The sequence below is a fragment of the Cervus elaphus genome, chromosome 31 (assembly GCF_910594005.1).
Source record: "Cervus elaphus chromosome 31, mCerEla1.1, whole genome shotgun sequence".
NCBI classification, from domain to species: domain Eukaryota; kingdom Metazoa; phylum Chordata; class Mammalia; order Artiodactyla; family Cervidae; genus Cervus; species Cervus elaphus.
Window position 1 is genome coordinate 35,227,933 of NC_057845.1, and position 27,047 is coordinate 35,254,979.

General features: G+C 35.1%; 1 protein-coding gene across 2 annotated transcripts; it reads right to left on the minus strand.

The window, feature by feature from the left end:
- Positions 1 to 649: 649 nt before the first annotated feature.
- POU1F1 (POU class 1 homeobox 1) lies at positions 650 to 16,596 on the minus strand. 2 transcript variants are annotated; one of them, XM_043892957.1, is made up of 6 exons: positions 16,333 to 16,596; positions 12,822 to 12,893; positions 5,403 to 5,627; positions 2,784 to 2,948; positions 1,975 to 2,035; positions 650 to 1,128 (listed from the first exon to the last, which is right to left on the minus strand). In XM_043892957.1, exons 1-6 carry the CDS (start codon positions 16,472 to 16,474, stop codon positions 918 to 920), a joined length of 876 nt encoding a protein of 291 aa, XP_043748892.1. In that variant the 5' UTR covers positions 16,475 to 16,596; the 3' UTR covers positions 650 to 917. The 2 variants fall into 2 exon arrangements, with proteins under 2 accessions (XP_043748892.1, XP_043748891.1); XM_043892956.1 differs by having other exon boundaries at positions 664 to 1,128; positions 12,822 to 12,971; positions 16,333 to 16,594.
- Positions 16,597 to 27,047: the final 10,451 nt, after the last annotated feature.

A 27,047-nucleotide genomic window follows, 5' to 3' on the forward strand; every position in this document is an offset into this window, starting at 1 on the left:
GAGCTATGGTATTAAATTTGACTCTCTTCAACTTTGTAGCCACTGTTAAGAGTAAACTCCCTTGTTCATTTAACAAAGATTTCTTTCCGCTGTGAGCAAAGGCTTCCCCACGCACTGGAGAAATAGCAAGTAAGCCAAACATCTTCCTTGTAGTTTTATAGCTTATAGAAACAGTAGTGTGGGGCTCAAGAATCCATAAAGCATATTTTCCACAGCTAAACATCAAAAAAGCTAATGTCTGGGAAGAATAAAAAGATCATAAATTAATATTTCTACAAATTTCTTTTGAAACACTTCTTTGGGCTCTGTGCCCTAATTGTTACTTCAAAGGTGTCACTTCTGATTAAGATTTATTCCTAAATGCAATAATAAAATTCTAAGGCACCTCTGGTTCTTAAGTGCAAAACTTTTAGTTCAAACAAACTATTAAAGCTGATGTCAAGCAGAGCATCAGTAAAGGAATTTTCTAATTGGATCTTCTCTGGTGATATTCTTTATGTGACATAACTGACTAAAATATTAAAAAGCAGATATACAGCCTTTGGGAAATGAATCTTTAAACTAAAAGACCACATGTGCATACTCCTGTGTGTGTGTGTGTGTCTGTGTGTCTGTGTGTCTGTGTGTCTGTGTGTCTGTGTGTGTGTTAGGGAGAAATATAGCGAAAGATATAGTGAGAGGGACAGAATCATTGTTTTAATCCTATTAGTCTTTGGCTTAAAATGTATAACGTGCCTTCTGAGAATAATTCATTAACATAATTTAAATTGTATTTATTTTTAAAGTAGAAAAGAAACACTTCTGCAAACATTACTGATGTGATTTTTTGAAGCTAACCAAACAACTAATTTCTATTTTGGCTGGAGAAGAGAAAGGAATGAAAAATGGAAAAGCTAGCTATTACACAATAGGAGATCCTATCTGCATTCAAGATGCTCCTTAGAAATAGTAAATAAACTCTGATTCAGGCTTGTTTTCACCCGTTTTTCTCTCTGCCTTCGGTTACAAAACCAAACCCTCACCACTTCTTTCTCCAGGTTCAGTTCTTCAGCCATCCGCAGGATCTCCTGAGAGGAAGGCTTATTCTGTTCTCCAAAGTGTCTCTCCAGGGCGTCTTTAGCTGCAATACTGGGAGGTGGGGAGTTGGCAGGAAAGAAGGGAGATGATGGTTTAGGCACATCGAAATCAAGTTAGGTTAAATTTCCTAAATATTAGTATTAACATTAACGTAAAAAGGAAACCTAAAGGCTCTGAAAACACCTTCAAAGCTCTTCAACAATAATAAATGTGAAGTTTTTTTGAACATTTAGATGCTTGTCTCATGTAGGCTCCTTTTACCAGAGTCACAGGAAGAAATTAAGGAAACCCAGACATTGTTTATCCACTTTCTGCCACAAGAGGGCGCTGACTAACTGAGAAGAAAATAAACTATGCATTTCTAAATGTCCCCCGAACTCAGGTTATTGAAATGTTCAGTGTACAGCTAACCAACCAAAACAAAACCTGTATTTTAGCAATTCCTCCATGAGCCTCACGGAAACTACAAAAAGATAAATGAGCAATCTGGCTTGAAATGCTAGAAGTCACTTTGAACTTTAAGCAACTAGAATACTGGCGACCAGTTTTGTTATTTGTAATAACATAGATAACATATTTCCGGAGCAAGACTTACGTCTAAAAGGACAGTAGAAACAGTCATTCTTTTTAGCTGTGATTGTACAGCTTCTGCTTTATCCAAAACTTGCAGAGCAAAACTGTTTTGAATCAAACAATACATATTTTTCCATCAAATTTTAATTTCCAGCTGTTTCTCAGCAGTAATTTATTGAATGTTGTGCTTTTTCACCTAGCTTATTTTCTCAACTGGCTGTATTCATTTTTATGTTATATTGAACATATATTATACTCAAATGCTCATTCCATTTGTAAAATATCATTTCTTCTCCACTAACTTTTAATATCTCAAAAGTATACCTGATAGTTGTTCTCCGTTTCCTTTTTCTTTCATTTGCACCAACTTTCTCATTGTATAAAGCTGTGATGCAAACACAATGAATAATTACAAAAACAAAGCAGGTTTTTTTTTTTTTAACTATCAGATTTGGATTTAAAGTTTCTTTATAAAACAATACAAAATAAAATTACCATACATTTTGTTTTAAATTTTTGCAGTACACATCATTTTAGCTTACAAGCCCTAGATTAATATGTTAACACAGAAAAAATATTAACTTATAAATATTAACAGTTGTCTTTAAATCATACCCTATCTTTGTTGAAACAGTTGCTCTAAATGCTATCAAACCTTGCTCTTTAGCCAGCCTTGACATTAACATAAGTAGATAATTTTATCACAATAAATTGTTCATCTAGCAATTGCTTGTTATTCACTAGAAAGAATGGTGTGTGCAAATGGTCTGGCTACACTTATATTAGGTTATAAAGATGATTCATGTATAATTACTACAGTATATAGCCCAGCAGAAAAAAATCTGGATACATTAAAAAGAATCATTTCACCACTTTACACCTATGCCACATTGTCTAGAAACTTTCCCTATATATTTTATTCTCTGCCTATTTATCTTTTCAATAAATTTATTTCTACACTTTCACTGGCTTTGCTTTTCCTTTTAGTGTGATGAAACAAGATACTTATTTTTCATGTCAAAGAGAAAAATCAAACCAAACTTCAAACCTCTTGCTTTAGCACAAATCCAGTGGAGGGAAACCACTGTTTTTAGGTTAAAACATCATTGTTTCCAGAAACACAGCTTTTGTACCTCCTACTTGCTCGGCTTCCTCCAGCCATTTGGACAATATCGCTTTTAGTTTGCATGCGTTTTTGAAGCTGAGCTGCAGGTTTTCAAATCGGCAGATCGTTGTTTGACTGAATTCCGAGCCGTGCACAGCTGCCAGAGCTTCCCCAACATTTGTTTGGGTGTATCCTGTGAAAGAACAACAAGGCCATCAGCTTCAGTTTTGCAAGAAACACTGATTTTGGCCCACTATTGTACACATTTGTTCATGTATCTTTGTCAACTATTAAATATTGCTTTTAACCATATATCTGTTGGCAATTTAGAATAACAGTAAGGTTATTCAGTGTAGAATTGTCTAGTATTTTTAAAAATTCCTTCTAGTTAGTAAGTTAATATTTTAGAAGTCAAAAGAATTCAGATAAGAACATTTGCCATTCATATTTAGCCAAATTGGATAAATGTGTCATACACACTTTGCAAAAATATTTAAGAAAAGTTTCTAGACAATGTGGCATAGGTGTAAAGTAGTGAAATGATTCTTTTTAATGTATCCAGATTTTTTTTGCCACTGTGCTATGTACTGTAGTAATTATACATGAATCACTTTTATAACCTAATATAAGTGTGGCCAGACCATTCTTTGCAACCCCATGGACTATACAGTCCATGGAATTCTCCAGGCCAGAATAGCGGGGTGGGTTATCTGTTCCCTTCTCCAGGGGATCTTCCCAACCCAGGGACTGAACCCAGATCTCCCACATAGCAGTCAGATTCTTTACCAGCTGAGCCGCTGGGAAGCCGAAGAATACTGGAATGGGTAGCCTATCCCTTCTCCAAGGGATCTTCCTGACCTAGGAATCGAACTGGGGTCTCCTGCATTGCAGGTGGATTCTTTACCAGCTGTTCTACCAGGGAATCCCTCATACACACTTTAGAAGACATTTAAACATTCTCTCTAATCCTTATTATTAGACATCTGTTGAAATATGCTCAAAATCTATAGATATTAAAATATAATACATAAAATATATGGTGATATATCACAAATATTTTTATATCAACCGTAAGAGTGAAAAATTCAACATGTTGAAGTTACCAAATAAAACTAAGAACTGTGTTTACTTTCCCTAAAAGCATGCTTATTATTAGACTTTGGTCACACAACATTTTATGTATATTACCAAACATTTATTATGTTATTTGGTAATGCTTCTATCTCCAGGCAAAAAGTTTTCATAGATTGTCTCAAACATTCTCAGAATATAAGTTGATAAATGTCATCAATGTAGAATTTGAAACATTCACAGTCATATAAAAAGTAAATTGAAAATGAATGTTATAAAGATGCCTACTGCTGTGTTTATGACAAATAGTAACTACGTATTAATTCAGGGCCCAAGGCTATTTACCTGTATGCATAAAATGATTACATATGATACCCATCAATTGATATCATTAAAAGTCACCAATGGCTCAGTCCACAAAAGCAGAAGTTTGTACTCAGTTCAATCCATTAAAAATATATTTCATGCATTTAAATCAAGGTTAATTATATGATTATTTACATTAAAAACACTTCATCCTAGAAAGTGAGCAAAGCCTATGAAGAGATAGCTCACAGAAAAGGAATTACAAATGACTGTCCAACACATGAAAGAACTTCTTTCACTCTTCGCTCATAAGGGAAATTTAAAATGAAACTACTCCTTTCGCCTAACTGATTTGCAAAGGTCCAAAAGATTAATTGCATCTTTTTCCTTCAACAACTAATTTTTATTCTACATGCCAGTCGCTGTTCCAAGTGCCGAGGATATGCCATTAAGGAGAAAGCAAAAGGAAATAAACAAAAAACAAAAGACTTCAGCCTTAACAGAATTCATATTCTGAAGAGTGGCAAAGGAGATGCTCATGGTGGCAACAAAATGTGTTAGAACTTACACAGAGACCAATTTGACATCTATTGAAATTACAAATACACATACTCTTCAATAAAGCAATTTTGCTTTTAACACTTTTCCTACACATACATTTTTATAGGAGCAAAATGTTATTTATGAAGTTAATCATTGCATCATTGTCTTCAGTAACATAAGATTGAAGACCATCTAAATTCCATCAGTAGGAGACTGGTAATATATTCATAAAATGGAACTGAGAGATGCATTAAGAGGAAGAGCTCTCTAAAAAACTAATACTGAAAGCTCTCCAAAATAGTCAAATGAAAAACGTCTATATGAAGAAATACATGTATTTGCTTATATGAATATGCATAGAATAGAAGGATACACAGAAACTAATAACATTGATAAACAGGAAGGATAAGCAGAGGGATACAATTCACACAGCTTTTTAGCCTTTGAATCACACAGAAGTATTTATTCAAATAAAACAAAGCTATTTCTAAACTTATGTTTGAAAAAGAGACCATTAATTTAGAAATCTATGTATTTTGGCTGCTAAGAATTTACAAGGAAATGAAGGTTTCTGTAGGTTTTTATAATTCAAATAACTTACATCCACAGTAGAGATGTAGAATGAGAACTGTCTTGAATTTCTGAGCAGCGTGTAAGAGCCTAACAGTAATACAGTCAGACTTTGCAGACGGGGTTGTGTGTCCCACGGCTGTCAACAAGCACCTACCTAGCTTAATTCTTCTCACTTTAAACTCATTGGCAAACTTCTCAAGTTCTCGGATTTCTGGAGAATCCATGTCTATTGGCTCTTCAACCAATTTGCTTTTCCGCCTGAGCTCCTGCTTGAAATCAGCGGCAGTGGGGTCCTCTGAAAGGAGAGGCTGATGCATGGGAGGAAACCCATGGCTCAACGTGTGGTCAGGAAACTTGTAAAGACAAGGGGTTAAGCTCCCTGTAACAACAAGAAAAGGACCATTTGTAATCATCCCTCATTTTGATACATGGAAAATTTTGGCCCATCAAATTATTCTGTGACGGCCAGTCTCAGTTCTCAAAGGTTACCTGACATTCGGTTTTCCGAAGTAGAAGTCAATGTAGCTTAATAGAAATGCGATCATTTTTCCCACCTTCCTGGGAGCAGCAAAAACAAAGATAATGCAAAGCCAAAGGAAAGAACCAGGGACTTGCAAATAATTAAAATAGAAATAAGCAAATTTCAAAGAAGTGTGAGTTTTCCATCATTGTTTTTCTCATAAAAGACATCTAGGGACTTCCCTAGCGGTCCAGTGGTTACGACTTCATCTTTCCAGTATAGGGGACATGGGTTTGATTCCTGCTTATGGAATTCAGCATGGCTCCCCAAAAACAAACAAACAAAAACCTATTCATCCGTTCTTGTGAATCTGAGGTTCAACTCTACCAGAATGTATATTTTGATCTCTATTTTCTTAATTATAGAATCAAGGTTTATGTTAAGTGCTATGCTGGGAAATTTTCATAGCATTGAAAAATTGATTTTACAGCATTAAGAAATCCAATGTTTTATCAGTAAATGCTTAATTTAGTAAAGGCAGGTAAAAAGAAAATTATGAGAACACAAAACACATTAATAAGGTTTAAATAGATTTAATGTTAATGATGAATGTTGACAAAAAGTAACTTTTAAAGATCTATTAGAAAGTCAGCAACAAGATTCTTGCAAAACATACTATGATGGAATCATTTCTTGATTACTATTTAAGAAGAAAAAGTAAGTGTCAAGGAAGGGTGCAATTCTAGATATGATACATAATCCCTCATAAATGATGAAGTACTGAATCCATTGAGTTAGTTAAATGAGAAATCTCAAAAAACTACATGATTTAATTGTTTAATTGCTTCTAGATTTCACTCTTCATTTGGAAAGAAGAGACTGTCTCAGTCCGGGAGTATGGGTGACAGGATGGTATAAGCCAAATTCCTACACATTTTATTTCTGTTTTCTTCAGCAGTATATTACATTTTTATTCTTCAGGATTTCACTTTATCTTAAATGACACGGGTGTAACCAAGACATTTTGATATAAATAAAATATTCAATAATTAATCATTTTTCTTATGAGTATAAATTAAATATAAATGACTATAGAATATAGGCAGTAATCATTCTTAGAAACTTACTAAAAAATACATCAGTTTTATGCCATTTATAATTTCTCTATAAATACAGTCACAAATCAGACATGAGTAATAGTGTATTTTGCCAGAATATATAAATCTTACATTAATATATCAATATGTAATGAGCAGAGAATATTGCAAGTCAGTAAATTGTTGGCTCATATTATTTATATGAGAAAATATAATTTTGAAGTGTACCCCTATCCAGTAGACTATTATTTTTCTGAAGCAAAATACATACAAGTGAGAAATTAAGCAAAATACCATAAAATAAGTTTAGCTGTTTCATGGATATAAAAAATGTACAAAAGAAACTGTTTCTGTCTAAAGCAATTCATATTGCTTTCAAAAATCAAAACTATCCAGTTTTTTTTTGTTAATCATCCACTTTTTGCTTTAGTGGGTAGTACATTGAATAGACCAGATAAAATTTTAAAAAGCAATTTTATCAATTTTTAATTTATTACAAAATTCAATTTTTAAAATGTTTGTTATATTTTAACAAAGCTCATTTTTTTTCCATTTATTTTTATTAGTTGGAGGCTAATTACTTTACAATATTGTAGTGGTTTTTGCCATTCATTGACATGAATCAGCCATGGATTTACATGTGTTCCCCATCCTGATCCCCCCTCCCGCCTCCCTCCCCATCCCATCCCTCTGGGTCTTCCCAGTGCACCAGCCCTGAGCACTTGTCTCATGCATCCAACCTGGGCTGGTGATCTGTTTCACACTTGATAATATTCATGTTTCAATGCTGTTCAAAGCTCATTTTTTAGAGTTCATTTTTGGCCTAATATTAGTTTTAGATTTCTACTAGTTAAGTAAAATACTAATATATAAAAAAATTGATCACCTTTATGTTAACATTTACTTAATATTTATCTAAGGACTTCTGCTTTATTTTCAGGGGAAAAAAGTGTATTTATTTATTCACAATTTAAAATTTATATAAAAACAAATAACTCCTTGGGTGCTAAGATGAATTCACTATACAATTGAAACTAGAAGTGAAGCCCAGTGAACACCACAATAAGCCACATCAAAATAATCAGTTCATTTTTCAGGTAATCTGTACTCAGGGAAATCAAATGACTCAAAGATTTCCACATCTTAAGTATATTTGGCTACATTAAACAAATGCTTTCCAACAAAAGTATTATAAATACTTACTAAAATATTGGAAGTGTGCCATCTCTATTTATGGAAAAATTTAAAACTAGTGTATACATTATAAATACTCTGGAGAAATGGACATTTAGAAAATAAATTTGAACATGAGTCCATAAAGAGTACACAAGAAATACCATGTTCAAAAGTTCAGCATCCAGAGGAGAAAGGAAAACACGTGTGCTGCGTTATTTTTCATTATCTGAAAGTATCCACAGTTATCTGCAGGGACACAGTTTTCCTGAAACTAATGTTAAACAGAAATTTGGGACAGTCACAAGCACAGTCAGACAAATGATTTCTATTATATGATCCTATATTTGGGGGAAAATGGGGAGTGATTGGTACGGCATATGTGACAGGGTATTTTAAAAGGTTTTTCTAAAGCCTAGAATATTAAGAAGTCGGGATTTGAGCAGGGAGAGAAAAGATGCAGTGAGTTGTGTGCCACAGAAGTTTCGTGAACAATTTCCAAAACATTGATAAAGCAAACTTGTCTATAAGCCTAGAACAAATGCACGCCTAAATAGCTTGGAAGGGTTTGTATGTTCTTTACAGTCCAAGATGGATTTTCACCCTGCAGATTAATCCACCATAGCCTCTTTAACTGCTCTGCATGGACTTCTGGATGGTAGAGGAGGGAGAGAAACAGAGGGTAAGTCTTTTAAAGCAGATGATGGGAAGCTGAGGTCCACCTTGCCTTACAGGCACCTGATTCAAGGTCCTGTGATACTGGGCAGACTGCTTTTCTGCAGCACGTGGCTCAGCCAGATGCTGACAACATCTGAGGTTGTGGGCTGGAAGCTTTAAAAGAACAGACAGGGGAAGCAGAAGGACATAGTAAAATACCCCCACCTTGCTGTAGACATGCACAGCAAAGTTCATTTGAATATTTCCATTTATTTTCTTTTTTTACGTTCATGCTGACAATGTGAAACAAATCATAAATGTGAATTGCGATATTTTTTTCTCTTTTGTGCATTGCTACATCCTATCCACATATAAACAGGTCTTCTGCCTAGTTCTGTAAATTAGGTTGATTTGGAGCACAGCCATGGCCATTTGTTTACAGATTGCCTGTGGCTGCTTTTGAGTTGTGAAGTTGAGACAGATGCTACATAATTTAAGGAAAATACACAGCGTCCATGCTACTGCAGGTGCCTTTCATGATCCAGGGGCAAAAGATGGTCAGAATTACTTCTTCCTTTAGTGTCAACACATCCAGAATAAGTGAGGCAAAAATAAAACTAAATCAAAAAAGAAAAAAGGAAATAGAAAAAAAGACAACTTAAGAATGAAGAGATGGCCTCCAATGCAGACTGCTTTCCTCTGTAAATAGGAAACATATTTCTGGTACCTTTTGTCCTAGCCCAGGTGGAAAAGACAGCTTTCAGCTATACTCATCTTTTATTCTTATTCTTCACATCTCATAAAAAAAGAGCATTCATCTCCTTGAATAATTTTGCTATTTTGCTTTCCTCTTAAGATCAGTTTTTAATCAAGGACTCTTACTGCACATCTTGGGTGGCCATTACAACACATGACCTTGCTGGGTTTAGCCATCATTACCATGTAGCTGATTTGCCCAGTTTACACAGGATGGTGGACAAGGTACACAGCTCATTAAGTCTGTTTTCCAACTTTCACCCAGCTTTACAAATGAGAACAGACACCACCTTGTATACCCAGAAATCAGAATTTTGAAAGGTTTTTGTTTTTAGTTTTCTTTTGTGTTTATCTGGAAGAGATCTTTGAATAGTATTTGTAATTCCCTGTTTCCTATTATCCTTCCTGTAGGCTGTTGAATTATTTAATTACTTAGGAGAGAAGAGGTGGAAGAAGAAATTTAACTACAAATGTATCTGAAGAGACAATCAAGGAGAAAACCAGGGTGAGTTGGTAGAAAGCTGCCACAACTCAATTCCGATAGAGCTATGTATGGTATCCGTCACAACTTGGATATGAAGAGACTAACACTTTGAGATGCTAACTTGAACGAGGTTTATAATTAGTTCCTGGTGTGGCTAATTCATTTTACCCCACCAATCATTCTCTTTGATATCCCCACACCTGGACTATGAGGCACAGAGGATTCATCTGATGATTAGAATCCTTCCTACCAACCTTAGCTTAAAATACGAGCTATAGCTCTTGCTTTCCAGTGGGTTATTAATTTAATGAAATGCTCAGACTAAATGTAAGCATCAGAGCACAGGGATAAAATAACCATATTCAAATAAAGCAATTTCACACCCTTTGAAATATTGCTCTTTCTGTAGCTTCACTTTTATATGGAGTGTGTGACAATGAACCTTCCTTGTTGGTGATTAGTCGCTTCTGTGGATTGTGTGGAAGTGGCTGATTTGATGAACGCCTTGAGACTTCTCAGAAAATTCAAATGACATTACCAGGTTTCTCTGGTGTATTTTAAACCTTTTCTGAATTCCTGAATACTTCTGAATCCCTGTGTTTTATAACTCAATTTGTGTAGCTTCTCTGGGGATGACGGCAGAAAGGTTCAGATTCTCTGAGATTTAATCTGCCGTGATGCAAAGGCTAATACTGAATATATGTCAAAATGGTGACATTGTAACAAATTACAAAACACATCACATTTTAACGATCTCCCTCTCAAAAATATTCAAATATAATCTCTATGCTTGCCATGGTGAATTTTTCTTTCAGCAACAAAATATATGTAATTTTGGTTTAAGACTACAGTGATACCTACAAAGCTTAGGACATCCATTTTTTTTCATTATTATCATCAACCCAAGCTTTGAATCATTTTAAAAGGTTTTCCCAAAGACCTCTCCTTTTTAACTTTTAATGAAGATGAGAGTTTGCTGAGGGCCTGCTGAGGAACCTTGGACCAGCACAACCTGAGTTGCCTGTGGACTCTCAGTGTGGACCTGGGCTTGTTATCTGCAATCCTGGAAACGGGAAGGATGTCAGATTTCTCAGGCCAGCTGTGAACTCAGCAGCTTCTGTCTAGATCTGGTGGGAGGGAGGTAGTAGTAAAAACCATCTCACAGTGCTTGGTCTGAGTGCTCACCTCCACCCATTGCTGCCCTTGCTGGGTGCAGAGATGACTTCAGTTGTACCTGGGTTCCTAGGAATTACTATGAAGGAGCAGCAAGGACTCTCTCCTCCAAGAAAGAGCAGCACATGTCTATGAGCTCGTCATTTCTTGTCTCTGTAATCCAAGTGTGGTGGGGGCCACAGAAAGCATTTGACTGGCAGCTCTAGTGGCTAAATGCACATTGTTCTACTATTTTTATAATGAAAGTAGTTCATCTTCAACGAGAGATCCTCTCATTAACCATGGATACTGATTAACAGCTAAGTACACAAATCATAAATGGTCCATTTTCACAGAGGAAGAAAAATATGACTTTCCTTATTTTTTAATTATTGAAGAGAGACATTAGGATTTAAAGGTAACCATTAAGAACATCAGTTTTCACTTCATCATAAAGGTGAGAATATGAGTTTATGCAGAATACTTTCTAACAGAATGTAGGGAAAGCTTATTTGTTCTGGAATATATCATTTTAAAGTTTTAATGTTTTATTTAGTGTTAATCTGAGAAATTTTTAGAAATTAAAGGTTAGTGAACTAAATTCTGTGTTCAATTTAATTTCAAATTTATAGGCATAAAGCTATGTTTGATTTTTTCAATTACCTACGCTAGATAACAACTATCACACAAGCATGCACATACACATTTGTATTTTTCACATAGAACATTCATAGTTTATTGTCACTGAAATTATTTCTTACTGCAGAAATAAATATAAAAGATTAAGAGATACCTAAATAATTTCTGTGCACAAAAAAATTATTGTATAGCCATGGTCTAAAATTAAGTCATAAATTTTGTGATGAGTGGATAAGGGTCAGATTTTGTTTTCCTTAAGAAATTTGCTAACAATACCTTCATTTAAGTGTCAACAAACAAGATAGTTTATCTTGATCTAGTGATGCTTTCTTTATCCAGAGGGAAATATGTATGTAACTTATACTATTTCAATCTTTTCCAAGACTCAGAGCATCTCAGACAGGGCTGCCAAAGATTCAACTATTGCTAAAGCAGCTACAAATCTCTCTTAGCCTTCAATGTCTTCTTTATCTTTACAGACCGAATGGCCAAAAGAAATACTGGATGAGGAAAATGCTCTATAAGTTAGTCTATCTGCTTTGGTAGCCACCAAAGATTATTAAGCACTTTCCTGTTTCATTTTTTAAATTCAGGAACCTAAGGAACAGCCAAAATCTCAAGGGAAATGAGGACTATTAAGTTCCATACCTCATAATCGTTAACCCTGTTGGTATGGAGGTGGGCAATGAAGTGGTCATTTAAAGATTTTGCTGACTTGCTCGCTGTTGGCAACTAAGGAATTTTAAAGCTGACCTTATTTTGGTTAATTTACTTTTAAATTTAAATAGTTACATAAGGCTAGCAGCTACCTTATTATTACCAGAGGCAAGCCCACCAATGGCATAAACAAGTGACAATTAGCAGTTTGGCAACAGAGAATTAGAATAAAAATCATACAAAGCAAACACAAGAGTTAAGAAGCATAGCAGTTCATTTCAGGCTTGTGGAGAACAGCGGTGATCAGGTATAACTATTATGATCTCTGAAGGTGTCACAGATCAGGGACCATTATAGTAAGCGGTGGATTTAGCAGAAATTTCTAAGGTTAGGAGATCTGAATTTCATGACACACTCTGGTCAAGGTTCCCTTCGACCCAGAAAATGCATCCAAGCGTCCCCAAACTCAATCTTACATGTAAAGACAATTTTTCTTACCTGCCATCACGCCATAGGTTGATGACTGGTTTCCATAATGACAGGAAGGAACAGAATAATGAAGTCCTGTCGCTGTGTTTCCCAATGTTGTCACCACAAAACATGTGCACAGACATTTAGGAGTTTGGATCAAAGACAAAATAGACGGGACTGGTAAGAAAATGTATGAGGATTCAAGACACATTCGTTTCATTTCAGAAGTACAGATTTATGCTGTTCTTAAAGTTATATGCCAATAATTTGTTCTCATGTGGGGGCAGTTCTCTGATGAGTACACTAAAACTAGGGGTTGAAATTTTTCTCAAGTAACGAGTTCATGAATCATCACAGTGGACTAGAGCCTTCATTAATTATCTCCAGTGCTCTGGGTTGGCGTGACTGACCAGTTTTAACCTTGGTGGGCTACAGTCCATGAGGTTGCCAAGTGCTAGACATGACTGAGTGATGAACACATGCACACACTGGAAGCTGCAGAATTCTTGCAGGTTTCACCCAATATAGACATTGCAAAGAGCTGACCAGAGGATAGTCTCTTAAAATTCCTGAATAACCTGGTACTATAAAATTGTCTTTTTCTGTCTTTACTTTTACTTCTGCTTATTCACCTAACAAATTTCTTCCATCAAAGAGGAAGTGGCAGAGCCACTAGCCTTTTATTGGGTATGATCATAAAACTCCATTAAATTCAGAGGTTTACGCAAACTGTGACAATGTACGATGTATTTTAGGCTGGTATTGAAACCATGAGCTTGTAAATTTTCTGCACGCACACAATTAATTGAACAATTCTAATGATGAAGCTGGTCAAAAAATAAGTTCATTGATCATTGAGTAACTAGAGGTTTATAAAGGTTGAATCTAGCATATAACTTGGAGAAGGCAATGGCAACCCACTCCAGTATTCTTGCCTGGAGAATCCCAGGGACGGCAGAGCCTGGTGGGCTGCTGTCTGTGGGGTCGCACAGAGTCGGACACGACTGAAGCGACTTGGCAGCAGCAGCAGCATATAACTTAACTTCACTTGTAAATAGCTACAAGTCTCATTGAATTAAGGTGTACTTTGAAATTAAATTTGATTTACCTAACTTTTATCAAGCTTTAAACATGAATCACAATGAACTACGAACAATAAAATGACTAATCAATGTTTTCTTATGTATCTTATTTTCTACTTTTTCCCATTATATCCTGAATAGAGTGATGGATTTTCAAAAATATAATTGTATCTTCTTGAATAATATGAGATATTAGAAGAGATTTATAATCCTTTTTGAAAATACATAGTCTATCAATTAAAGACATAAAGTAAAACATTTTCTCTAACTATAACTCATTTTTAATATTTTAAAGTATCTATATAAATTTTCATTTTACAACTGACACATAGAGAGAATTGAAGTCATTTTGTGTTATAATGATTTCTATGCATTCCAAAATTAAACAAACATGAATTGCACTGAATATCCAATTTCTCCTCTCATTATAATCATTTCTAATTCTTTACCTAGACAATTAGATATATATAATTACAATTTGATGGAGAAATGATAAAATCAATGCTATTGCCATTTAAAACAATAACAATAGCCATGTAGGACATTTTTACTAATTATGAATTTTTTTACTTCCAAGGTTTAAATTCCTTTTGTTTTGCTGATTTGGGGAAGTCGTATAAATGACAAGTTAATTTACTAGATACATTATTTACTTTTAATTTTATTTATTTTAAAATAAATAGGGTTTGAGCTTAAACCTGCTTAATTTTAACCTCAATTCCAATTTTTATTCTAGCCAAATAGTATCCATGTACAGTATATTGTGCAAACAATGCATTATCCTTCTCATTCTCAATCTATTTAAATGCCCATTACTTAAAATATACAATTAGCTATGTGATAGTTGTATGGACAGACTTCAGGAGATAGTGAAGGACAGGGAGGTCTGGCATGCTGAAGTCCATGGGGTTGCAAAGAGTTGGACATGACTTAGCGACTGAACAATACAACAATATGTGATAATTGTTTAAATTTACTTATGCCACACCTCTTCATAAAAATACTGTGTTACATTGTTTTAAAACCATGTTTGAGGGTATTTGCATCAGTACACGTTTAACTAAATTCTGAGACTCTTCAGTAGATAAAAAACATCTCTACATTAATAATTTTCCCAAAATCTAGATGTATGATCTTCAGATACTTGAAAATTCTGTTGAAGATTAATACCAAACTTACATATAACTTTCAAAGCTGCTTAATTATAACAAAATATAAGGCTAAAATATTTTAAATTGGCATATAAATGTATCAACTCAAATTTGATTTTTAAATTTATAAAATTTAGTCCATATTTAGATTGCTTTACAAGTGAAAAGTGCTATTAAACAGAAATCTACCTAAGACTTTGTTTATTAATCAAAACCCTTTGTTACTAAATAAAAAGTGGACACATTAACAAAACATACTTATTTGCTTGGTTGTGTTTGAGACCATATATTTGAATTAAGCTTAATTTTCATCCACGAAAGTTATATAAGAAAATATAAAAACTTGGCTAAAGGTTGAAATCTCTTCAGAACTAAATTTTGAAAAAATTCAAATCAGCTCATGGGTTCTAAATATTATATTGCCTCTAGCCTAGATGGGAGGGGAGTTTGGGTAAAAATGGATATAGTATATGTATGGCTGAATTCTTCTGCTGTCCATCTGAAAATATCACAACATTGTTAACCGGCTATACTCCAATATAAAATAAAATGTTTTAAGAATAAACAAATATTATATTGCCTCTAGACTTGATTTCTGAGTTTTTAATTATTCTAAAGAAGTTAAGTGTATTTAAAGTGAAAGTGTTAGTTGTTCAACTGTATCTGACTCTTTGCGACTCCATGGACTGTAACCTGCCAGGCTCCTTTGTCCTTGGACTTTTCCAGGAAAGAATAGTGGAGGTTGCCATTCCCTTCTCCATGGGATCTGCCTGACCCAGGGATAAGACCTGGGTCTCCTACATTGTAGGCAGATTCTTTACTGTCTGAGTCAAGTGTATTTAAACATCTAATTATTTTATTCTTTGAAACGAACTGTTATTGGTATTAGGAATCATTTGGTTGTGTTTACTATGTGTATGCCATTTTTTAGACATGGTAGTAAATGTAATAAAAAACCAAATAAATCTCTAAGATGAAAGAAAATCACCTTTTAAATTATTTTACACTATTTCTTTAGTTTTACTCTTTATCCATACATGTTTGCATAGAAATGGTTTTCAGGCTCACTGTTTACTTATATAGAAGACAGAACTTTATGATAAAATCAACAATACTTGAAATTACTACACTTACTAATATTTCTTGAATATTTTCTTAGGCATTGGCTTCTTTAATATCCTGAATATTTAACTTAATAAACATTAAAATTTAAAAAAAAATGAGATTCTAAACTAACAAGATTCAAAGCACCCATCCTGACATCTTAAGGCGCAGCCGCATGTAGACCGTTATTGAAGTTAGTACCTGTGGACATCACGTTGGTGGCGTGGTTGGAGACCGGTAGACACTCCGCAGCACTGGGATGCATTATCAGAGGCAGAGTTGCAGAAGACTCAGAATTCAGAGGTATAAAGGTATCAGTCGAAGTAAAAGGTTGGCAACTCATTCCCACAAAAGAATAGAAAACGGAGGCGAGGTGCCACTCCTCAAGTCAGTTTTATTATATTACCATCTCAAAGGGCCGTTTCAAATCTCACTACCTGCATATATACATCAGGGAGGCTCTGAAGCACCAAGAGAGCGCATGCTGGTATTTATACTGCAGGGAAATCCCTTTATACATGTTAATCATCTTTTCCCAGGGGTATTGCTTTATCAATCTGGACAGTCTTCCTTGTTACCCAAACATAATCCATGCCCAAGAGGGGAAGCTGGTTCTTGGGTAGGGACTGAAGGCAAAGGAGAAATCTGAAACTTAATTTGACAACTTCAGTGATTCAGACCTTTCAGAAAGGAATCAAGAACTTAAAAAAAAAGTGTCCCTCAAAGAAATAATGTTGCAATGAATTGAAAAATACTGGGTGCCTCTTTGCTATGAACACAATGACAAACTTATATGAATGAGATTTTTTTTTTTCTGATAACTTCATTAAATCTGAAAAATAACATAAAAGTACAGGACACAATTTTAAGAAGCAGACTCTTTTTAATTTGAAAGAAGCATAGAAGATTAAATGTGAGAATGACTATATTACCAACTACTGATTCATACACTGTCCAATCCTGAACAACTGTAAGAACAATTGAACTTTTCCTATACCATAAATAGGTAATGATAAAATATTAAAGTTGGAGTCATTTGTAGACAAGATGAACAGTATCTCTCCCTTGATTTCAATTTGCTCAACCAGATGTACTTACTTAGTGAGCTTTTGCTAGATGTCAACACTGTTCTAGTCACTTTCCACAGTTATGTCAGCAAATTTCACATCTTTGTGAGATCTGTACCATTCTCACTAAGCTTAATTCTGCCAGAGCCTCTGATCTTAGCCATTCTGCTCCAGAACCTTCACTGGGCAGAAACTTTCCACACAAATTATTTTGACATTATAAGACTAAGAAAAAAAAATACTATAAATAATTGTTTTGAAGATATTTATCTGTATGACAAGTTCACAATGATCATGGTTTCTACATACAAGTAAATGAATGCAATACTATCTTTAGAATGTATACTAGGGACCATATAGGGATGAGATGTAACCTGACAAGCATAGATATTATTGACATAATCAAGAACTTGTGCTCCATTTGACTTATTTTGAAATTTTATATCATGGAGTTTTTAACTTGGAGTTGGCTGCTTCGTGCTAAATTTAATATTAATGTTGATGAGAATACTCTTTAAAAACTTGAAATTTGAATGCTTTGTCATTAACCAATTATTTTGTAGGAAAAAAAGATCATTAGATATTGCATGAAAAATATTTATTCTAAAAATGACATATTTTTCATTCTGAATTCTCTTTTAAGTTCCATTAGTCTTCACTAATGAGAGAAGAAGGTTACATAAAATCAAAACTATTTATTTTACTCTTGCATAATTCTTGCAATTTTTAGACTTCACATATACAAAAATGTATTTGAAATACATTTTAATTTAAAAAATTTAAGAAAATTTTTATAAAGAGAATTTGCTAAGAAAATCTAGTTAAAAACTTAAACTAAATGGTATTTAGAAAGAATAGCACTTACTTCAAAATTTCTCCTAACAATTTTGCTATAGTTTAGGTTATTGGAATATGTCAATAAGTTATATCAACCCAATAATAAAGAGGAGCACTGTAAAACTTGCCTGGAACAGCAACAAAGAACTTCACCAGTATTTGCCATGCTACCTAATATTCTAAAATTGCCATTTTATACATAATTTCTTTAATAATGATTTATTACTTTTTGACTATTTTTACTGTGAAGTGAAAACCACAGTTACAGTTAAAATTGTGTATAGCCAGGAAATAGATGTTCCCATTATAATCTTTATTTAGCACTGTAAATTATTAACTTATAAGACTTTTTAAATCAGCTTTTGTAAATAGTGTTCCTTTTGCTGATTATTGAACTATATAAATCTATTACAATTTAGCCAGTTGTCTACTTCTTTACTATTTCTTTATTGTTTGTATCGCTTTTTGCTTTCACTTCTGTATGTGTGTGTCAAGTTGCTTTAGTCATATCCAACTCTTTGTGATCCTATGGACTGTAGCCCACCAGGCTCCTCTGTCCAAGGGATTCTCCAGGCAAGAGCACTGGAGTGGGCTGCCATGCCCTCCTCCAGGGGATCATCCCGACCCAGGGATGGAACCCAGGTCTCTTATGTCTCCTGCATTGGCAGGCAGGTTCTTTACCACTAGCGCCACTTTTATACATAGATAGATAGATAGATAGATACACACAGACACACACATAACAATGCAGTTAACTCTTTGTCCAAAATCTTTTTTTTCACAATGCATTTTTACAATTTATCTGTAGGCTTGTTTTGAATATCCCTCCTTTAGGATGGGTTCTTAGAAATGGAATTATGAGTTTGCCTTACGAGATTTTTACAGTTCTTGAAAACAATCTCAAATTTCTATAACAACAAAAGATTTTTTAAAGGGCAATTTTAGGTTCATAGCAAAGTGGAGCAGAGGGTACTAAAGGTTCTTGTACGCACTCTGCCCCCACACATGCACAGTCCTCCTCACTATCAATATCTTGCACCAGAGTGATATATTTGTTACAACTGATGAACTGATGTGTTGTAACTGATTTGTTACAACTGATAATGGTACATCATTATCACCCAAATCCACAGTTTATAGAAACATTCACTCCTGTGTCTTCTACTATCTTGAACAAATGTTTAACGATGTGGATCAACTATTGTAGAATCATACAGAATAGTTTCACTGCCCTAAAAATCCTCCCCTTGCTCTGCCTGTCATTCTTCCCTTCCTCCTAAGCCCTGGCACACTGATCTCCATAGTTCTGTCTTTTCCAGAATGACACGTGTTTGGACTCAACAGTATATAGATTTTTCACATTGGCTTCTTTCACTTGGTAACTATGCATTTATGTTTCCCCTAGATCTTTTCAGGGTTTGTAGATCCGTTGTTTTTAGCTCTGAATAATGTTCCATTGTTCGGATGTACCGCAGTTTATCCGTTAACCTCCTGAAGGACATCTCCTTACTTCCAAGTTTTGATGGTTATGAATGTGTGCGCCCAGTTGCTTCAGCTCTTTGCTCTTTGTGTCCAACTCTTTGCTACCCTGTGGGCTATAGCCCACCAGGCTCCTCTGTCCGTGGAATTCTCCAGGCAAGAATACTGGAGTGGGTGGCCATGACCCTCCTCCAGGGGATCTTCCTGACCCAGAGATCGAACCTGCATCTCCTGTGTTTCTTTCATTGCAGGCGGATTCTTTACCCACTGAGCTATGACGGAAGCCTGGCAATTATGAATATGGCTACTATAAACCTCCGGCTTCCCTTGTGGCTCAGCGGGTAAAGAATCCGCCCGCAATGCGGGAGACCTGGGTTCGATCCCTGTGTTGAGAAGATCCTCTGGAGAAGGGAAAGGCTACACACTCCAGTATTCTGGCCTGGAGAATTCCATGGACTGTATAGTCTACTGAGAGACTTTCACCTCCACTTTCACTATAAACACCTGTGTGCAAGATTTTGTGTGCACATAAGTTTTCAGCTCTTTAGTGTACATACCAAGGAGGAAGATTGCTGGATTGTATGGTAAGAATGTGTAATTTTGTAAGAAACTGACAAAGTGTTTTCCAAAATGGCGGTACCATTTTTCATTCCCACCAGCAATGATGAGACTTCTTGTTGCCCTACACCCTCACCAGCATGCAGTAATGCCAGCATTTGGGATTTTGACCATCCTTTTGACATGAAGTGGTATTTCCTTGTTTTATTAATGTACTGTTTCTTTTGTTGAATTTTACGGGTTCTTTATATATTTTGGCTAGCAATCCATTATCAGGTATGTCTTTTCTCAGCCTGCAGCTTGTCTTTCAAGCTGCTTTTCAAACAGCTTGTTCTATGATGATTTGGTTCCTTTCAAATATCAGGATCAAGTTGAACAAAAAATAGTGGTTTGTTATTAAGTAACACAGAGGTTTCTTAGAACTCACAGAGGCGGGGCCATAGGGAGACACGGAACAGGAAATGAAAGTCATCCGCCATGTCGCTCTGATTCTCCTGTTTCCCGTCACTCTATGTCTCTCACCTTCCCACTCTTCACACCACAGCCTAGGCTGAGTACATCTACGGCCACCGCACAGATCTCCAGATCACACCTTAAACTTTTAACCAAAGAGATTATTCTCTGTTCCTCAGTCTACCTTTATGAGAGAGACAGTCTGACTGGCCAAGGCTTTTGTTGCGTTCCAAAAGAACAGCATAGTTCCCTCTATTCACATTTGTGAGTGGATTGGTTTGCCCCGAAAGCTTTCAGGCATTTGTAGACAATGAGGGATGGAAGGATTGTTAACTGGGAAGACATCCTCAAAATGTGACTGATGCTGTTCCACAACTTCAAAATAACATTAGTAAAATAAAACTTACACTTTTGCTGCATTCTCAGTGGTATTAATAAAGTTTAATCACTTAGCTCTATCTGTCTCTTAAGACAGTAGCATTTTATTAATTTAATTTGTATTTATTGCTAATATGCTACTTTTGCATATTTATATTAGCTATATGTATTTATTGTTTTGTTAACTAACATGTTATATTTGCATTTTTACTTAATATTTACTTTATTATCAATTTGTGATTTTAATATATACTAAGAATATTAGTTTTGATTGTTTCCATCATTTTACGGTTAAATTTTTTAAAAATTTCCTGTGTTTTACGTTTGTTTTGAGCATTGGCATAAATAATGTTTTTGCACTTGAACTAAATACGTTGATCATTTCCTTTGTGCATTTCTTAATGATTTTAAGTTTTAAAATTCATTTTTTGTCTAGAGGCTTTGTTTTTGTTCTTTTTATTATTATTATTTTGAAGGCTTAAAAAATTCCTGTAATATTTTAAGCTGGCACATGCGTTATGTTTCTAGAGTTGATTGATTTAAAATCTTTTTTTCCACTTTTACTGAGATACAATTGATATATAGCACTGTATAAGTTTAAGGTGTACAGCATTATGATTTGACTTAAATATAATACATAGTCAAAATACATAAGTCAAATCATAATGCTGTACACCTTAAACTTATACACATGTTTACCACAATAGGTTTACTGAACATCCATCATCCCATATAGATATAATATTAAAGAAATAGAAAAAAATTCCCTTGTGATGAGAACTCTTTAGATTTACACTTTTAACAACGTTCATATTTAACAAATAGCAGTGTGAATTATCTTTATCATGTTGTACATTATGCTCCTACTATTTATTTATTTTGTAACTGGTAGTTCGTACATTCTAACTGTGTTTGCTATGCTCAGTTGCTCAGCCATGTCTCTTTGCAACCTCTTGGGTTGTAGCTCACCAGGCTTCTCTGTCCATGGCGATTCTCCAGGCAGGAATAATGGAGTGGGCTGCCATTCCCTCCTCTAGGGAATCTTCCCAACCCGGGGATCAAAGCCAGGTCTCCAGCATTGCAAACAGATTCTTTACCGTCTGAACCACCAGGGAAGCCCTACGTTCAACCAGTTTCTCTTTCCCCTAACCCCCACCTCTAGTATCCTCAACCCGATCTCTTTTACTATGTTTTGTTTGTTTTTTAAGTATAATTGACCTGCAACACTGTTGGTTCCTGGTATACAACATAGTGATTTAATATTTCTATGCATTTCAAAATGATCACGTTGATAAAGATGGTTATCATCTGTTACCATGCAAAGTATTACATAATATTGACTATATTTCCCATACTATATATTTCATACCCATGACTGACTGACTTTGTAACTGAACTGTGCACCTCCTAATCTCCCTCACCTATTTCTCTCCTCCCTCCACTCACTGCCCTTCTGGTAACCACTTGTTTGTTCTCTGTATTATGACTCTGTTTCTGCTTGAAGTGAAGTGAAGTCGCTCAATCGTGTCTGACTCTTTGCAACCCCATGGATTGTATGTAGCCTACCAGGCTCCTCTGTCCATGGGATTCTCCAGGCAAGAATACTGGAGTGGGTTGCCATTTCCTTCTCCAGGCTGTTTCTGCTTAGTTCTGTTCATATGTTTTGTTTTTTAACTTTCACATATAAATGAAATCATGCAGTATGTGTCTCTCTCTGCATGTCTTATTTCACTTAGAATAATACACTCTTGGTCCATTCATGTTGCCACAAATGACAAGATTTCATTCTTTCTTATGGCAGAGTAGTATTTGACTGTATACAGATACCACACATTATTCATTCTTCTAATTATAGACACTTAAGTTGCTTCCATATCTTGGCCATTGTAAATATTGTTGCAATAGAGTTCATTTATAATTGCCTAGATACAAATAAAAATTACAACATAGTTTGAAAACTATCAGGTAAATAAGAAAAATTCACTTCAAATTAAGGTAATAAAATGGAGTAGATACTTTGGTCAGGCATATTTTTTAGTTTGGGTCATTCACTGTGGCTTCTCTTCAATTGAGTAAACAGTTATTTTTTAAAATACCTTAAGTTTTGACAGAATAATCGTATTTTGAAAAAAAATATATAAACCTAGAAAAAATGCTATTAGGAAATATTTAAACCTATTTACTTCCAGGTAATAGAATTTAAATAATTTTTTCCAGTTTCACATCTTTGTTTTTTTACTTGCCTATATTCTTGCATGAGTTGAGAAATGTAGTAGTCATTCAGCATGAATTGGGTTGGCCAAAATTTCTTTCAATTAGTGAATGTGTTGTTCAATAAAGTTCTTCATTTTTCTCCACACCCTCTCGCCATTCATTGTTTATAGATTTTTTGATGATGGCTATTCTGACCGGTGTGAGGTGATATCTCATTGTAGTTTTGATTTGCATTTCTCTAATAATGAGCCATGTTGAGCATCTTTTCATGTGTTTATAGCCACCTGTATGTCTTCTTTGGAGAAATGTCAGTTTAGATCTCCTACTCACTTTTTGTTTGGGTTGTTTGTTTTTCTGGTATTGAGTTGAATGAGGTGCGTGTATTTCGGAAATTAGTCCTTTGTCAGTTGTTTCATTTGCTATTATTTTCTTCCATTCTGAAGGTTGTCTTATCACCTTGTTTATAGCTTTCTTTGCTGTACAAAAGCTCTTAAGTTTAATTAGGTCCCACTTGCTTATTTTTGTTTTATTTCCATTACTCTAGGAGGTGGGTCATATAGGATTTTGCTGTGATTTATGTCATACAGTGTTGTACCTATGTTTTCCTGAAAGAGTTTCTGATCTTAATTTTAGGTTTTTAATTCATTTTGAGCTTATCTTTGTGTATGGTGTTAAGAAGAGTTCTAATTTCATTATTTTACACATAACTGTCCAGTTTCCACAACACCATATATTGAAAATATTATCTTTTCTCCACTGTATATTCTTTCCTCCTTTGTCAAAGATAAGGTGCCCATAGGTGCATGGGTTTATTTATGTGTTTTCTATCTCGTTCCATTGGTCTATACCTCTGTTTTTTTGCTAGTACCATACTGTATTCATGACTATAGCTTTGCAGTATAGTCTGAAGTCAGGAAAGTTGATTCCTCCTGCTCCATTCTTCTTTCTCAAGATTGCTTTGGCTATTCAGGGTCTTTTGTGTTTCCAAATGAATTGTGAAATTTTTTGTTTTAGTTCTGTGAAAAATACCAATGGAAAGCTATGACAAAGCTAGACAGCATATTAAAAACCACAGACATCATTTTTTATTCTTTTTTCCCAAAAATAGAGGCATCACTTTGCTAACAAAGGTCCATATGGTCAGAGCTATGGTTTTTTCAGCAGTCATGCATGGATGTGAGAGTTAGACCATAAAGAAGGCTGAATGCCAAAGAATTGATGCTTTCAATCTGTGGTGATGGAGAAGACACCTGAGAGTCCCTTGGACTGCAGGGAGATCAAGCCAGTCAATCCTAAAGGATATCAACCCTGAATATCCATTGGAAGGACTGATGCTGAATCTGAAGCTCCAATACTTGGCCAGCTGATGTGAAGAGCTGACTCACTGGAAAAGGCTCTCATTCTGAGAAAGATTGAGGACAGGAGGATAAAGGGGCAACAGAGGATGATATGGTTGGATGTCATCACTGACTCAATGGACATGAGTTTGAGAAAACTCCAGGAGATAGTGAAGGACAGGGAATCCTCATGTACTGCAGTTCATGGAATCACAAAGAATTGGACACGACCTAGGGACTATTGTATTTGGTAGTATAGTCATTTTCACAATATTCATTCTTCCAACCCAGGAACATGGAATATGTCTCCATCTATTTATGTCATCTTTGATGTCCCGCAATGTTGGTGGGAATGTAAATTGAAACAGGCACTATGGAAGGCAGTATGGAGTTTCCTTTAAAAAGCTAGGGGAAAAAATATCATATGACCCAACAGTCCCACTATTGGGCATATGCACTGAGAAAATAATAAGTGGAAATGACACATGTACCACAATATTCATTCCAGCACTATTTACAATAGCCAGGACATGAAAGCAACCTAGATGTCCACCGACAGATGAATAGATAAAGAAGCTATAAAGAAGCCATACACAATGGAATATTACTCAGCCACAACAAGGAACACATCTGAGTCAGTTCTAATGAGGTAGATGAACCTAGAATCTATTATACAGAGTGAAGTAAGTTAGAAAGAGAAAAACAATATTGTATATTAATGCATATATGTAGAATCTAGAAAGATGGCACTGATGAACCTATTTGCAGGGCATAGGCATAGAAAACAGACTCTTGGACACAGGTGGGGAAGGAGAGGGTAGGATGAATGCAAAGAATCATGGAAACATATAGATTAACATGTGGGAAATAACCAGGGGGAATTTGCTGTATGGCTCAAGGAACTCAAACCAGGGCTCTGTGACAACCCAGAGGGGTGGAATAGGGTGGGAGGAAGGTTCAAGAGGGAGAAGATGTATTCATATCTATGACTACTTCATGCTGATGTATGGCAGAAACCAACACAATATTTTAAAGCAATTATCCTTCAATTTGGAGAAGGAAATGGCAACCCACTCCAGTATTCTTGCCTGGAGAATTCCATGAACAGAAGAGCCTGGCAGGCTGCAGCCCATGGGGTCACAAAGAGTTGGACACAACTGAGAAACTTTTACTATCCTTCAGTTAAAAATAAATCAGTTTAAAAATAACAAAGTTCCTCATGAAAATGAAAAATGTCTTTTCTTTTTACTTAAAACAAAAGGAAGTTTTTGGTCAACTCAGTAGATACATATTAAAGACAAACTCTTTGACCTTGAACTCAAGATTGACACCTTAATATCTGTATAATGACAGGGAAGTAACATCACCTTACAGTGTCTCAGTTTACCTTTCCTGCAAAATGGATATAATACTAGCATCCATTTTATTTAAGATAATGCCAGGCAGCTAATTAGTTCTCAATAAATGTTAACAATTATTAATCAATGAATTTTGAAGTAATAAATATTCATGTTTATTAAGCCTATGTGCTGTATGGATATTACTTCATTTGATTCTCACATTAATCTATTTAGCTAGGCAACATTTTACAGACTGGGAAACTGAGGAATAGAAAGGGTGAAGACTTACCAAAAGTCATACAGTAAGTAGTGGAGCTGATCTAGAAATCCAAGACCTTCATTTGAAGCTACATAATACCGTCTTTTATTATATAAGGGAAAGGTATGATTTTGAGACTTATTGAACTCTAGTTCGCTATCTCTAGTTATGTATCTCTATATCCAGAATTTTGCTTGCCACATGACTTCAGGGAGAAAACATTGAAAAAGAGCTAATTCTCTATAAGATGCAGTTTTCTCATCTTTTCAATATGTGGATCTCTCTTAAAACCTATATTGGGTTTATTATTATAGTATATTACCAGTATGTGCATGTGTGCATGCTAAGTCACTTCAGTCATGTCTGACTCTGTGACCCTATGGACTGTAGCCCACCAGGCTCCCCTGTGCATAAGATTCTCTAGGCAAGAGTACTGGAGTGGGTTGCCACGCCCTCTTCCAGGGGATCTTCCTGACCCAGGGATCGAACCCAGGTCTCTTATGTCTCTTGCATTGGCAGGTGGGTTCTCTACAACTGGTGCTGCCTGGGTAACCCCATATTACCAGTATACTACATGACTAATATAAATATTATTTCTTGTTGGGTAATGGACTGGCACTGCTGAGTAATTTAACCCTATTCAATAATGTGTTCAATTGGTGTTAATATTCTTTCTTTACCAACTTGTAATTTAAGTCACTCTGAACTAATTAGAATTTGTAGATATATGTTACATACATATATATATATATATATACACACATACATATGTATATATAATATATATAGAGGGAGATTTATTGAGAGCAGTGAGAGAAAGGAGTTAAGACAGGGGACTCCCATCAGGATATGAAAATGAATCTAAATTAATTTATTCAGTTAGTCTAAGTGAAAGTGTAGTATTCCCACAACTGAAAAAGATGATAAATTTTACTCAAAGCAGTTTTTAAAGAAAAGATTATACAGCCATATGGCTTGAAAAGAAACTTTGCTA